The sequence below is a fragment of the Clinocottus analis genome, unplaced genomic scaffold (genome assembly GCF_023055335.1).
Source record: "Clinocottus analis isolate CAN_PGR_092001 unplaced genomic scaffold, fCliAna1.0.p SCAF_58, whole genome shotgun sequence".
NCBI lineage: Eukaryota > Metazoa > Chordata > Actinopteri > Perciformes > Cottidae > Clinocottus > Clinocottus analis.
This window is the reverse complement of record NW_027176216.1, coordinates 318,404-332,932: the sequence shown is the minus strand read 5'-3', so window position 1 is coordinate 332,932 and position 14,529 is coordinate 318,404. Positions and strand designations below refer to the sequence as shown.

The following is a 14,529-nucleotide window of genomic DNA, read 5'->3' as shown; positions in this document are numbered from 1 at the left end:
TTTGTCCTATTCTGTCTTCATTTTGCTTCTTTATTTATTGTCCTTCATAATAAATTCCCCATTTGTGTTCTTTCTATTTAATTTCCCCTTTCATGTGTTTATTCTGTAGGACTTCTATAACTGTATTTATTTATTTGACGTTCATTTTAAATTATATTTTAAATGTATTCATTAATTTCTAAATGTATTAATTCATTTCTGTATTTTGTTAATCAGAATTATAAAAGTGTTCTTCAGGAAAGAGAAGAGAGACATTTTTATTTATTGGTATATGTAATGGTGAATATTTTTTGTACCAATATAACTGTATTTAACTGTTTCATTTGTAAAACCATAAAACACAACATATTTCTACATGTAATATATTTAACAGACTGAAGCAGCAGCGGTTTTAAACACCGCGTCGTCTCTCACCGGCGGTTTAAACACCTGTCTGGCATAAAAGACACACATTAATATTCAAACACTGGGAATTGGTTGAGCGCTCGGCGCCGAGATCAAGACGGCTTTTATCAGCGAATACATTAGAGCCGGAGAGGCCGAGGAGACGGGCCACAGGAAGGAGATATACGGGGTTATTACACACACACACACACACACACACACACACATATATACACATATATATATATCTACATATATATATCTACATATATATATCTACACATATATATATATATATATATATATATATATATATATATATATATATATATATATATATATATATATATATATATAGTGGTGGACAATATACAACCAATTACCTCCCGTGTACCAGAGTATTAATAAGGAACGGCGTTAAAGTACATGATAAAAATGAAGGGCGGCCGTGAAGAGGAGGAAACCTCTTTGTTCCTCAGTGAGGTCCCGTCTGGTGGTCGGCCTCGGCGCTCGGGCTGCAGTGCAGCAGCTTCAATCCTCCTGATCATTTCCAATGCACAGATTACAGACTGAGACGCCTGTAATCTGTGCTGCTCCCTTCAGCCCCAAGAAAACACTCGTTATCTACGATTAACGGCGGCAGAATAGAAGATCCACTGCTCCACTTCTGCTCTGAAGACTGTGTATTTAGGACAAACAGTTCTCCGGCACCCTTTTGGTTTTTAATCCCTCCGTGTTCCCTCTTCCCTCCTCGCAGGTGCATCAGTCCGTCCCTGGCGGTTAGCCACCGTGCAGCAGCGCACCGTCACCACCTGGCAGCGCCACCATCAGCGACAGTGGAGTAGAGACGGCGGCGCACAGCGGAGGAAGCCCGGACGACCCGACCTCCGCGGCGTCCTCGGGGGGGACGGAGCAACCGGCAGGGCGGCGGCGCCGGGCCTCCACCTCCAGAAGCGTCAGAAGGAGGAGAGGCTGAAGACGGTGAGGGACTCGTGCCGGCAACCCGACGGCCCCGGTCCTCGGCACTAAGCTCCCACCCACACCGCCGAACGGTGAGCGGCACAGCGGAACAGTGGTCTCCTTTTAGCTCTGGTTGGGGCTCACGACTCTTTAGCCGCTAGATGTTCCCCTTTGAGAAGCCAGGTCACTCAGGTCTGATCAAGAGCCTGAAAGACCGGCTCTGCTCTCACGCCTTCGTCTTTTCTTCACAGGGTCCCTCCTCCAGAGTTTGGGTGGAGGTCCGGTGTCTTTCGCTGGTTCTGGCTTTGGTGATCTGAGCTCCAGTAAAACCACTCCGCTGAAAACTCCTTCAGAGCGCCGCGAGAGCACCTCCAGCACCTCCAGCACCTCCAGCACTTCCAGCACCTCCAGCACTTACAGCACCTCCAGCACCTCCAACACCTCCAGCACCTCCAGCACCTCCAGCACCTCCAACACCTCCAGCACCTCCAGCACCTCCAGCACCTCCAGCACCTCCAACACCTCCAACACCTCCAACACTTCCAGCACCTCCAGCACCTCCAGCACTTCCAGCACCTCCAGCACCTCCAGCACCTCCAGCACCTCCAGCACCTCCAACACCTCCTGCACCTCCAGCACCTCCAACACCTCCAGCACCTCCAGCACCTCCAGCACCTCCAACACCTCCAGCACCTCCAACACCTCCAGCACCTCCAGCACCTCCAACACCTCCAGCACCTCCAACACCTCCAGCACCTCCAACACCTCCAGCACCTCCAGCACCTCCAGCACCTCCAACACCTCCAGCACCTCCAACACCTCCAACACCTCCAGCACCTCCAGCACCTCCAGCACCTCCAACACCTCCAGCACCTCCAACACCTCCAGCACCTCCAGCACCTCCAACACCTCCAGCACCTCCAACACCTCCAACACCTCCAACACCTCCAGCACCTCCAGCACCTCCAGCACCTCCAACACCTCCAACACCTCCAGCACCTCCAACACCTCCAGCACCTCCAGCACCTCCAGCACCTCCAACACCTCCAGCACCTCCAACACCTCCAGCACCTCCAACACCTCCAACACCTCCAGCACCTCCAACACCTCCAACACCTCCAGCACCTCCAGCACCTCCAGCACCTCCAGCACCTCCAGCACCTCCAACACCTCCAGCACCTCCAACACCTCCAACACCCTGAGCTCAGTTGACACCCTCAGCCGCCGCTCCTCAGGCATCTCCCCTACGACCCCGCCTCCGCCGTCATGTCCCGGGCTCCAGCCGGGCCAGCCGGTGTGGGCGAGGGGCTTGAGGGTCTGGAGGGTCTGGAGGAAGGGGCTTCCCTGGCCCTCTCAGCCTGACCCCGGCCCAGCTCCACCGCCTCAAGGCCAACTACGCCGCCGCCGCTGAAGGTGCACCACCTACGCCGCTTCCATCCATGGACCGACTGTGTTTGAAGACTCACGTAGCACCGTGCGACCAGGCGGCACAGCAGCGACACCCCGCGGTGCCCGATGCCCCATGAGGTCCCGTCTGGCATCGCCCACCCAGCAAGTGACCCTGTGAGAGCCTCGGCCATTGATTCCTCCAGTCCGCCACGAATGCAGTACAACAGCGTGGACACACTGCGTGGAGGGGTGACCGCCACGGCTCACACCCCCACATGCAAACTGGAGTCTGTTGACATGGACTCTGTGCAAGTGACAACTAAAGACTGTGACCGTCAATGGTGGTTTCAGATCAGCAGACTTGCAACCTGAATCCCTCGCCACCATGGAAGCCAACAGAACCTCCATCTCTGAACCGGCAGCTTTCAGGGACAAAGGTCCTGCAGCAAACAACACACACAAGTCGTGTTGCTTCCAAGTTACCTGGGGGAGTCTTTGCCAACGACAACGCCTCGTGCTAAACGGACAGGTCCAAGAGTTTGAGCCAACGGGGGCTCGGACCACCGCGTTTCCCTCGAGGTGAGCGTACCTCTTTCAGAACACAGGCAGGACTGCAGAGCCCGACGCGCAGCTGGAGCGCTGCAGACAGACCTCCACAGCATGCTGGACCATCGCTCCGGCCTGGTGTTGGGACCCTGAGGGTCTGCTCCAGAGCGCCACCCGGAGCTCCTCCCGCCAGGAACTCTGCCACTCTATCGACGGGCAACATGGCCTGGTGCACAACAGACTCGGTAGAAAATAAACTCTGCAATGTGTGACGGTCGTTTTCTTGTACAGTCTCTTTCGTTTTTATTTTTTTAAAAATGGCAATTTTTTACGTTCTTGGAAAGACGTATTTGTTGGGTTTGCTGTGCGTTGGGAGGTAAACATGTGGCGCAGCTCTGCAGGGAGCTCAGTTTACGAAGTGCCAGGCTTAAAGTGTGTCCATGCAACCAGGTGGACGACCCCACGCCAACGTGTGACGCTGTAAAGGACTGAGCTCGTCTGGTCCAGCAGGTTTTTTCTTCTGTACATTGTTGTTTGTTTCGCTGCTTGAATGTAAATATTATTTGTACGTTTTTAAGAAATACACAATTGACATTGATTTTTATAACCAACGCTGTTTGTGTCGTCCTTCACGTGCAGATGTTGTATATCGTGATATAAATAAATATATGTAGAGGTATAAAATGTTCTATATCGTGATATATATATATATATATATATATATATATATATATATATATATATATATATATATATATATATATATATATAGAGAGAGAGAGAGAGAGAGAGAGAGAGAGAGAGAGAGAGAGAGAGAGAGAGAGAGAGAGAGAGAGAGGTATAAACTGTTCTATATCGTAATATAAATATATATAGAGGTATAAAATGTTCTGCTTGTTGCATGTTTGGAGATGACGGCGAGCTGCAGCTCTACTTGTATTTTAAGGTGGAACCTCGTCTCCGTGCAGCTCTACTTGTATTTTAAGGTGGAACCTCGTCTCCGTGCAGCTCTACTTGTATTTTAAGGTGGAACCTCGTCTCCGTGCAGCTCTACTTGTATTTTAAGGTGGAACCCGTCGTGACCCTGAAGCCGTGCCGTCCTCTCTGCCGCTCGTTGTAATTATTACTCTTCATGGTACTCGTGGAGGAGGAAGAGTGTTGCTGGCTTCAATAATTCAACAACAAACCTCAGGTCTTTGAAGCCGTGCGCCCTCTGCAGACGCCGCTCTCCCCTCACCTGTCTTGCTGCATGTGGGAGCAAAGCGCCTCACGACCTCTTTGAAATGGATCCCTGACCTCGGCCCACCTCGGCTCGGCGGCGTGGATCCCGCTGATGAAACGGGACGCTAACCGGAGGGGAAAGGCCCAGACGCTGCTGCGCTGCACTGTACTTCAATATTAGCTCTGACGGAGCGGCCCGGAGGACGCCGCCGCTGAAACCACATAAAACAAAAGCCCGCGCTGAGAGGAACAAATGATTTCAGTCTGTCAGGGAATCCAGCCGAGGATACGTTTGATCTGGAGCTCGCTGATTGCTTCTGCCGCTGGAATCCCTTCTTCTCTCAGAGGGGGGAGAGGAAACGGCCTCAGGCTGTGAAACCCAACCAGAGGGGCAGAGAAGAGAGCAATGCATCATGGGACAATGCACGCAGCCATCATCCAAAAGCAGAGGAGGGTGCAGAGGGTGCAGAGGGTGTAGAAGAGGGTGCAGAGGGTGTAGAAGAGGGTGCAGAGGGTGCAGAGGGTGTAGAAGATGGTGCAGAGGGTGTAGAAGAGGGTGCAGAGGGTGTAGAAGAGGATGCAGAGGGTGCAGAGGGTGTAGAAGAGGGTGCAGAGGGTGTAGAAGATGGTGCAGAGGGTGTAGAAGAGGGTGCAGAGGGTGTAGAAGAGGGTGCAGAGGGTGTAGAAGAGGGTGCAGAGGGTGTAGAAGAGGGTGCAGAGGGTGTAGAAGAGGGTGCAGAGGGTGTAGAAGATGGTGCAGAGGGTGTAGAAGAGGGTGCAGAGGGTGTAGAAGATGGTGCAGAGGGTGTAGAAGAGGGTGCAGAGGGTGTAGAAGAGGGTGCAGAGGGTGTAGAAGATGGTGCAGAGGGTGTAGAAGAGGGTGCAGAGGGTGTAGAAGAGGGTGCAGAGGGTGTAGAGGGTGCAGCAGGTAATTATTTTAAAACAATTATTTAAATTGTACATTTAAGTTTTTAGTTTCATTCTTTTAAATGTTTTTTTAGATATTTAATTCATCTATAACTTTAAAATGATTTTAAGTTCTATTAAATTAATTATTTTAAGAGATTAATCCTTAACTTTTGGTTTCCTTGAGAAGGTTTTTTATGTATATTTGTTGTCCTTTCGGCCTTTAATCTATTGGACATTTATTCTAAATGATTTATTCATCAGCGCGTCCGTGAGGTTCTGCGTTCTGTTCTCCAGTCAGGAGACAAAGTTCTCCGGCAGCGAGACGGCGTGGAAACAAGAACGGTTGTGACAGCGAGTCGTGGAGGAGGCCGGCGGCGCTCCGCTCTGACCTCCAGCCGCCTCCGATGACTCCCCATCGCATTACCGCCGCTCGGCATCATGGGCGTTATTATCACACGTCATGTGACAGCCTGACGGAGCCTAACTGTCGCTCCTCCGGCTGCCGGTGTCACCGCGGATGATGGATAGCGCTCCGCTCTCATTCATTTCCATTAGCCCGATATGTAAATCCCTCCAGAGCGCGGCCTCGGCCTCCTGGAGCTGGATATTCATTTAGGAATCAATTTCAGAAGCTTCTGGTCAAACTGGCAGATAAGCAGTCTGTCTGTCTCCATTTGTCTCCGCCCGCTGACGAGTCCATCACGAGCAGCGCCCAAGAGCACCCGGACACGGAACTACACGGCTAACGGAACCTCAGGATGCAACGCTCATGAAACTACACGGCTAACGGAACATCAAAATAAACGTCTGTGTTAACTAGAAACATACAGTACATTTCCTAAATAAATAGTTCACAAGAAACAGTTTTTACTCGTTACATGCAGTGTATTTTCAAAATAAACTGACAAAGTATTGGTCATGTTTCAGGAGAAGAGTTTGGGTTAAAATAAGTTTATTTAGTATGATAGTGAAGGTAAAACTTTCACACGGACATGAACAGCGGTCAACAGGGTGAAAGTCTTGTGTTTGTTGGCCCTTTGCCAAGAAACACACCATCAGAACCAGAGAGACCGGTGGAGCAGCTTGAAGAAACCACCTGGCCGGGTCCCGGTCACCTGGCCGGGTCCCGGGTCCCGGTCACCTGGCCGGGTCCCGGGTCCCGGTCACCTGGCCGGGTCCCGGGTCCCGGTCACCTGGCCGGGTCCCGGGTCCCGGTCACCTGGCCGGGTCCCGGGTCCCGGTCACCTGGCCGGGTCCCGGGTCCCGGTCACCTGGCCGGGTCCCGGGTCCCGGTCACCTGGCCGGGTCCCGGGTCCCGGTCACCTGGCCGGGTCCCGGGTCCCGGTCACCTGCTCAATATTAACGAAGGCCGTCTGAATAATCTCCATCTTCGGAAAATAAGACCCGGGAGGTCAATGCCGCAACCGGGTCTTGGAGGAGGAGGAAAACAGCGCGGTCCTTTAACAAGACCCCCAGCGCAGAGCGGCCATGTTTAATGCAGTGGGAGGACTGGGAACGATGGGCTTTTTAAACAGCAGTCACCACAATATGAAGACATCATGTTCGCTTCACTAGGATTTAATATCCGTTCATCTGGTTTTCAGTTTCCTTTCAAATGTTTAAATACATCAATATACAGAAAAATATCCTACTTTACTTTTTATTTTTTAAGCAAATGTTCATTTGACAGACAAATCAAATGACCCGGTGATACTTAAATACCTTTGTATTGTATTAAAGAATGTGATTTTTAAACATTTCAAGGTGTGTGTTTGTTCACTGAGCACCGGCCAATCAGCAGCGAGGCCTCGGTGTCATGAACTAATGAATCATGAATATTCATGATGTGTTCTCATGCAAAATAACATCTGTTTTTCACAACAAGCCATCTGTTTGAGGGACTTTGTGGAGAAACCACGCAGAGCGTTTAACAAACACTTGTGGTGGTCAGAACGTGTCCGGTGGACGTGTGTGTGTGTGTGTGTGTGTGTGTGTGTGTGTGTGTGTGTGTGTGTGTGTGTGTGTGTGTATATATATATATATATATATATATATATATATATATATATATATATAATGCCTTGATATTATTATTAAAGGATGGATTCGTTTTGCAAATGTACAAAAGGTTCTGCGTTCCTCTCCTTAACAGGAAGTTGCAGCATACAGTTTGAATGCTTGAAATAAGACCAGAGGAGGAAGAGGAGGAAGAGGAGCGAGCTGAAGAGGGTGTCGGGGTCTCAGCTGAGGGAGGTCAGCGCCGCCGCCTCGCTGCTCGCGGGTCCTCCAGGTCTCGGCTCTCCGGAGGTTTGAGGATGGGGGTCCTCATTAAAACCCCGCCCCCATTGCACTGCCCTCTTCCTCCTCCTCCTCTTCATCACCCCGCTCTTTTCGGAGGACTCTCAGGCGAGCTGGGACCAGCCAGGTGTCAGCTGACGGCTGGTGAGTTCTGATGAGGAACCATCAGGATCCATCCGTCTACATGACGGTAGAGTACATGAGGTATAAGTACATGAAAGGAAAGTACATGAAGGTAGAGTACATGAATTATAAATACATGAAGTACAAGTACATATCAAGTCCATCATTCCTCCTCTCAGATTCGTCGAGGAGAAATCAGGTGAAAGTTAGAGAGTTAAGGTTAGAAAGAGTTCAGGTTAGAGAGAGTTCAGGTTAGAGAGAGTTAAGGTTAGAGAGAGTTCAGGTTAGAGAGAGTTCAGGTTAGAGAGAGTTCAGGTTAGAGAGAGTTCAGGTTAGAGAGTTCAGGTTAGAAAGAGTTAAGGTTAGAGAGAGTTAAGGTTAGAAAGAGTTCAGGTTAGAGAGAGTTAAGGTTAGAGAAAGTTAAGGTAAGAAAGAGTTAAGGTTAGAGAGAGTTAAAGTTAGAGAGTTAAGGTTAGAGAGAGTTAAGGTTAGAGAGAGTTAACGTTAGAGAGAGTTAAGGTTAGAGAGAGTTAACGTTAGAGAGAGTTAAGGTTAGAGAGAGTTAAAGTTAGAGAGTTAAGGTTAGAGAGAGTTAAGGTTAGAGAGAGTTAAGGTTAGAGAGTTAAAGTTAGAGAGTTAAGGTTAGAAAGAGTTCAGGTTAGAAAGAGTTCAGGTTAGAGAAAGTTCAGGTTAGAGAGAGTTAAAGTTAGAGAGTTAAGGTTAGAAAGAGTTCAGGTTAGAAAGAGTTCAGGTCAGAAAGAGTTCAGGTTAGAGAAAATTCAGGTTAGAGAGAGTTAAAGTTAGAGAGTTAATGTTAGAGAGAGTTATGGTTAGAGAGAGTTAAAGTTAGAGAGTTAAGGTTAGAGAGAGTTATGGTTAGAGAGAGTTAAGGTTAGAGAGAGTTCAGGTTAGAGAGAGTTAAAGTTAGAGACAGTTAAGGTTAGAGAGAGTTAAAGTTAGAGAGTTAAGGTTAGAAAGAGTTCAGGTTAGAAAGAGTTCAGGTTAGAGAAAATTCAGGTTAGAGAGAGTTAAGGTTAGAGAGAGTTAAAGTTAGAGAGTTAAGGTTAGAAAGAGTTAAGGTTAGAGAGAGTTAAAGTTAGAGAGTTAAGGTTAGAGAGAGTTAAGGTTAGAGAGAGTTTAAGTTAGAGAGTTAAGGTTAGAGAGAGTTAAGGTTAGAGACAGTTAAGGTTAGAGAGAGTTAAGGTTAGAGAGAGTTAAGGTTAGAGAGTTAAGGTTAGAGAGAGTTAAGGTTAGAGAGAGTTAAAGTTAGAGACAGTTAAGGTTAGAGAGAGTTAAGGTTAGAGAGAGTTAAAGTAAGAGACAGTTAAGGTTAGAGAGAGTTAAGGTTAGAGAGAGTTAAGGTTAGAGAGTTAAGGTTAGAGAGAGTTAAGGTTAGAGAGAGTTAAAGTTAGAGACAGTTAAGGTTAGAGAGAGTTAAGGTTAGAGAGAGCCCCCCTCTCTCTCCTCTCCCTCTCCTCCCTCTCTCCCTCCCTCTCTGTTATGCGTTGCGGGCCTCAACCTGTCACCAGCTAATCATCAGATGATGGATGGTGTTTATTCTGTGGTGATGGAACGCAGCCCCAAGATGATGATAATTGTAATAAAAAGGACAGATCAAGAGCTTATTAAATTATCAGAGCAAAATTTACATTAATGACAGCAGAGAGGAAGAGGAGGGAAGCAAGAGTCCACTATGAAGAGCTAGAGTCCACTATGAAGAGCTAGAGTCCACTATGAAGAGCTAGAGTCCACTGTGAAGAGCTAGAGTCCACTATGAAGAGCTAGAGTCCACTATGAAGAGCTAGAGTCCACTATGAAGAGCTAGAGTCCACTATGAAGAGCTAGAGTCCACTATGAAGAGCAAGAGTCCACTATGAAGAGCTAGAGTCCACTATGAAGAGCAAGAGTCCACTATGAAGAGCTAGAGTCCACCATGAAGAGCTAGAGTCCACTATGAAGAGCAAGAGTCCACTATGAAGAGCTAGAGTCCACTATGAAGAGCTAGAGTCCACTATGAAGAGCAAGAGTCCACTATGAAGACCTAGAGTCCACCATGAAGAGCAAGAGTCCACTATGAAGAGCAAGAGTCCACTATGAAGAGCTAGAGTCCACCATGAAGAGCTAGAGTCCACCATGAAGAGCTAGAGTCCACCATGAAGAGCTATGCTGCAGCTTTAGCTACACCTACAGCAGCATTAGCAGCACCAACAGCAGCACCAGCAGCATTAGCAGCACCAACAGCAGCATTAGCAGCAATATCACCAACAGCAGCATTAGCAGCAGCATCAGCAGCATTAGCCGCACCAACAGCAGCATTAGCAGCAATAACACCAACAGCAGCATTAGCAGCAGCATCAGCAGCATTAGCAGCAGCATTAGCAGCACCAACAGCAGCATTAGCAGCACCAACAGCAGCATTAGCAGCACCAACAGCAGCATTATCAGCACCAACAGCAGCATTACAGCAGCATTAGCAGCACCAACAGCAGCATTAGCAGCACCAACACCAACAGCAGCATTAGCAGCACCAACAACAGCAGCATTAGCAGCACCAACAGCAGCATTAGCAGCACCAACGAAAGCACCAACAGCAGCATTAGCAGCACCAACGAAAGCACCAACAGCAGCATTTGCAGCAGCATTAGCAGCAGCAATAACACCAACAGCAGCATTAGCAGCACTAACAGCAGCATTAGCAGCACCGACGAAAGCACCAAAAACAGCATTAGCAGCAGCAATAACACCAACAGCAGCATTAGCAGCACCAGCACCAACAGCAGCATTAGCAGCACCAACAGCAGCATTAGCAGCACCAACAGCAGCACTGTGTATAATTAAATACAACTGCCTGTTAATAGAATAAGTTCCACAGCGTTTCACTCACCACATGTCTGTAGTCCTCTGTGTGAAGGGCGGCATCAGGACACTAGCATGATCCACCAGCTAGCTTGTTGCTTCTCGCTTCAAGCTAGAAGCTTCTAGCCTTTCCTGAAACGTCCTCCGTGAGAAAGGCGTTGCCAGTAAATCCTCCACCAAGTCTACTCCTTCAGTCATAGAGTATAAAATACACCAAGCTAAACTATAACAATGTAATTGCTTCTCTGAATATGTTTCAACAACTTCCTCCTTCCTTCAGTGAGTTCAGCAGCTAGTTTCCTGGTGGACGGAAGTCACGGTGCCCCACTGACCAATCACAGCGCATGTTAGTGGTCACTCGGGCCCTGTGACCAATCACACGTCCAGGCCTTCCCGCGGGCCTGGTACGTGAAAGAACACGCCCAGTTTGTCAAACTAAACATCTGATTTGTTGAAGTCTGTGACAACCAACCACAACATCCACTTCCTGTGTACTTTAAACTGCTCCAGGCTGCAGGCAGAGGGAGACTGCAGCGTCCAATGAGAGAATAATAAGAGGGGAAAATACTTTTTATACATGTAGTATATTATAGAAAAACAATTACACTGTTAAACAGTTATAACTTTTAATTATTTAAAACATTTTTTATTGATAAAATAGATGTCACTGTGTTTAGGCCTTAGCAGGCCCTGACAGCCCACCACACACACACACATAAGTACTATATATATATATATATATATATATATATATATATATATATATATATATATATATATATATATATATATATATATCGGGAGGCAGGGAGAAGAAGAGGACAGCACCCCTAGAGGACTTGCTGTCAGCAGGTCGTTCTGTCTCGCTGCAGCTCTGAAGCGCCCTCTGGTGGTAATGAGCAAACTCACACACACACACACACACGCACACACACACACACACACACACACATGTACGATCCTCATCTATCTATCTATCTATCTATCTATCTATCTATCTATCTATCTATCTATCTATCTATCTATCTATCTATCTATCTATCTATCTATCTATCTAGATAGATAGATAGATAGATAGATAGATAGATAGATAGATAGATAGATAGATAGATAGATAGATAGATAGATAGATAGATAGATAGATAGATAGATAGATAGATAGATAGATAGATAGATAGATAGATAGATACATACATACATACATACATACATACATATATATATATATATATATATACATACATATATATATATACATATATAAATACATATATATATATATATATACATATATAAATACATATATATAAATACATATATATATATATATATACATATATAAATACATATATATATATATATATATATATATATATATATATATATATATATATATATATATATATATATATATATATATATCACCTGAGGCTGTATAAATATATGAGGCTGTCTGTCCTCGCTGGTCTGTGTAAACATAACAGCAGCAGCTGAGTTTGGAGCTCTGGATCCTGTTAAATAATCATGATGAATAATGGAGACGTGAGCGGACAGTTGGTGTCAAAGTGACGGGTCTCGGGCCGCCGGGCGCTCGTCTCCATGAGCAGCGGCGGATCAGAGCCGGCGACTCGGGCCGGCCGCGGACCTCCGGGTCCAGGACTTCATCAGGTGAGTCGTCTGGCCCTCCTCCTCCAGCTGGAACTGACCCCGGCTCTTCCGCCAGGCTCCGAACTCTTTTCCCATCATGCACAGGGGCAGGCAGCCAGCTCCCAGGAGCCCCGGCGCCGGCCCGCCATCTGCCGTGATTTATAGAGAACGGCCGATGATTTATGGGCCAGTCATCTCACAATGAAGTCGCTCTGTTTCATTTGCACGCCCTCCCGACCTCGCCGCCACTCCCAGCCAGGTGGGGGGGTTTAATGAAATCAACGTTCCACAGCGCGCGCATGCTGATGAGCTCAAGGACTCCGCCCGCCGCCCGCCACGAATCAAACGCCCATCAGCAGCCGTGACCCAGGACGCCTTCCAAGATTCATGAGGTCAGGGGGGACGACCTGGTCAGCACCGCCCCCACCTGGGGCTTCATGTAGTCACCTGCGGCTTCATGTAGTCACCTGAGGCTTCATGTAGTCACCTGAGTCTTCATGTCCTCACCTGAGTCTTCATGTAGTCACCTGAGTCTTCATGTCCTTACCTGAGTCTTCATGTAGTCACCTGAGTCTTCATGTCCTTACCTGAGTCTTCATGTAGTCACCTGAGTCTTCATCTCCTTACCCGAGTCTTCATGTAGTCACCTGAGTCTTCATCTCCTTACCCGAGTCTTCATGTAGTCACCTGAGTCTTCATCTCCTTACCCGAGTCTTCATGTAGTCACCTGAGGCTTCATGTCCTTACTTGAGTCTTCATGTAGTCACCTGAGTCTTCATGTCCTCACCTGAGTCTTCATGTAGTCACCTGAGTCTTCATGTCCTTACCTGAGTCTTCATGTAGTCACCTGAGGCTTCATGTCCTTACCTGAGTCTTCATCTCCTTACCTGAGTCTTCATGTAGTCACCTGAGGCTTCATGTAGTCACCTGAGTCTTCATCTCCTTACCTGAGTCTTCATGTAGTCACCTGAGGCTTCATGTCCTTACCTGAGTCTTCATGTAGTCACCTGAGTCTTCATGTAGTCACCTGAGTCTTCATGTAGTTACCTGAGTCTTCGTGTCCTTACCTGAGTCTTCATTTAGTTACCTGAGTCTTCATGTAGTCGCCTGAGTCTTCATGTCCTTACCTGAGTCTTCATGTAGTCACCTGAGGCTTCATGTCCTCACCTGAGTCTTCATGTAGTCACCTGAGTCTTCATGTCCTCACCTGAGTCTTCATGTAGTCACCTGAGTCTTCATGTCCTTACCTGAGTCTTCATGTAGTCACCTGAGGCTTCATGTAGTCACCTGAGTCTTCATGTCGTCACCTGAGGCTTCGTGTCGTCACCTGAGTCTTCATGTCGTCACCTGAGTCTTCATGTTGTCACCTGAGTCTTCATGTAGTCACCTGAGGTTTCATGTCCTTACCTGAGTCTTCATGTACTCACCTGAGGTTTCATGTCCTTACCTGAGTCTTCATGTAGTCACCTGAGGTTTCATGTCCTTACCTGAGTCTTCATGTAGTCACCTGAGTCTTCATGTCCTCACCTGAGTCTTCATGTCCTTACCCGAGTCTTCATGTAGTCACCTGAGTCTTCATGTCCTTACCTGAGTCTTCATGTAGTCACCTGAGGCTTCATGTAGTCACCTGAGTCTTCATGTAGTCACCTGAGGCTTCATGTAGTCACCTGAGTCTTCATGTCGTCACCTGAGTCTTCATGTAGTCACCTGAGGCTTCATGTCCTTACCTGAGTCTTCATGTAGTCACCTGAGGCTTCATGTAGTCACCTGAGTCTTCATGTAGTCACCTGAGGCTTCATGTAGTCACCTGAGTCTTCATGTCGTCACCTGAGTCTTCATGTAGTCACCTGAGTCTTCATGTCCTCACCTGAGTCTTCATGTCCGTACCTGAGTCTTCATGTAGTCACTCAGTAGTTCTGCTTGTATGAACTCATGATGTTCTTGTGAGCACATGATGAGCATGACATGGTGCATGTGCAGCATTAAAGGGACAGGCGTCATGTTGACAGGTGTGTTTACTTCAAAGTGCAGAATCAACAACAACAAACAGGACGAGCAGCGACAGCTTTCTAGAAAATGTCTGTACACGTAGAAAACTTTGTGCTGTTTCACTTTATCTGCTTCCAACTGGAGGAATGTTCACAGGATGAAATGAAGGACGAGGGTTTGATGCTGGACCCCAGAGGACACGTCTGT

The 14,529-nt window shown here is 47.5% G+C and overlaps 1 protein-coding gene across 1 annotated transcript in view; it reads left to right on the top strand.

The window, feature by feature from the left end:
* LOC137803508 (zinc finger protein GLI2-like) overlaps positions 1-3,381 on the top strand; it is a 19,189-nt gene extending 15,808 nt beyond the window's left edge. Inside the window, 7 exon segments of the mRNA XM_068602002.1 lie at positions 1,142-1,262; positions 1,265-1,382; positions 1,384-1,436; positions 1,596-1,845; positions 2,589-2,617; positions 2,620-2,815; positions 2,817-3,381. Coding sequence (XP_068458103.1) covers positions 1,142-1,262; positions 1,265-1,382; positions 1,384-1,436; positions 1,596-1,845; positions 2,589-2,617; positions 2,620-2,815; positions 2,817-3,105 — 1,056 coding nt within the window. The 3' untranslated portion in view covers positions 3,106-3,381.
* The last annotated feature ends 11,148 nt before the right edge of the window (positions 3,382-14,529 follow it).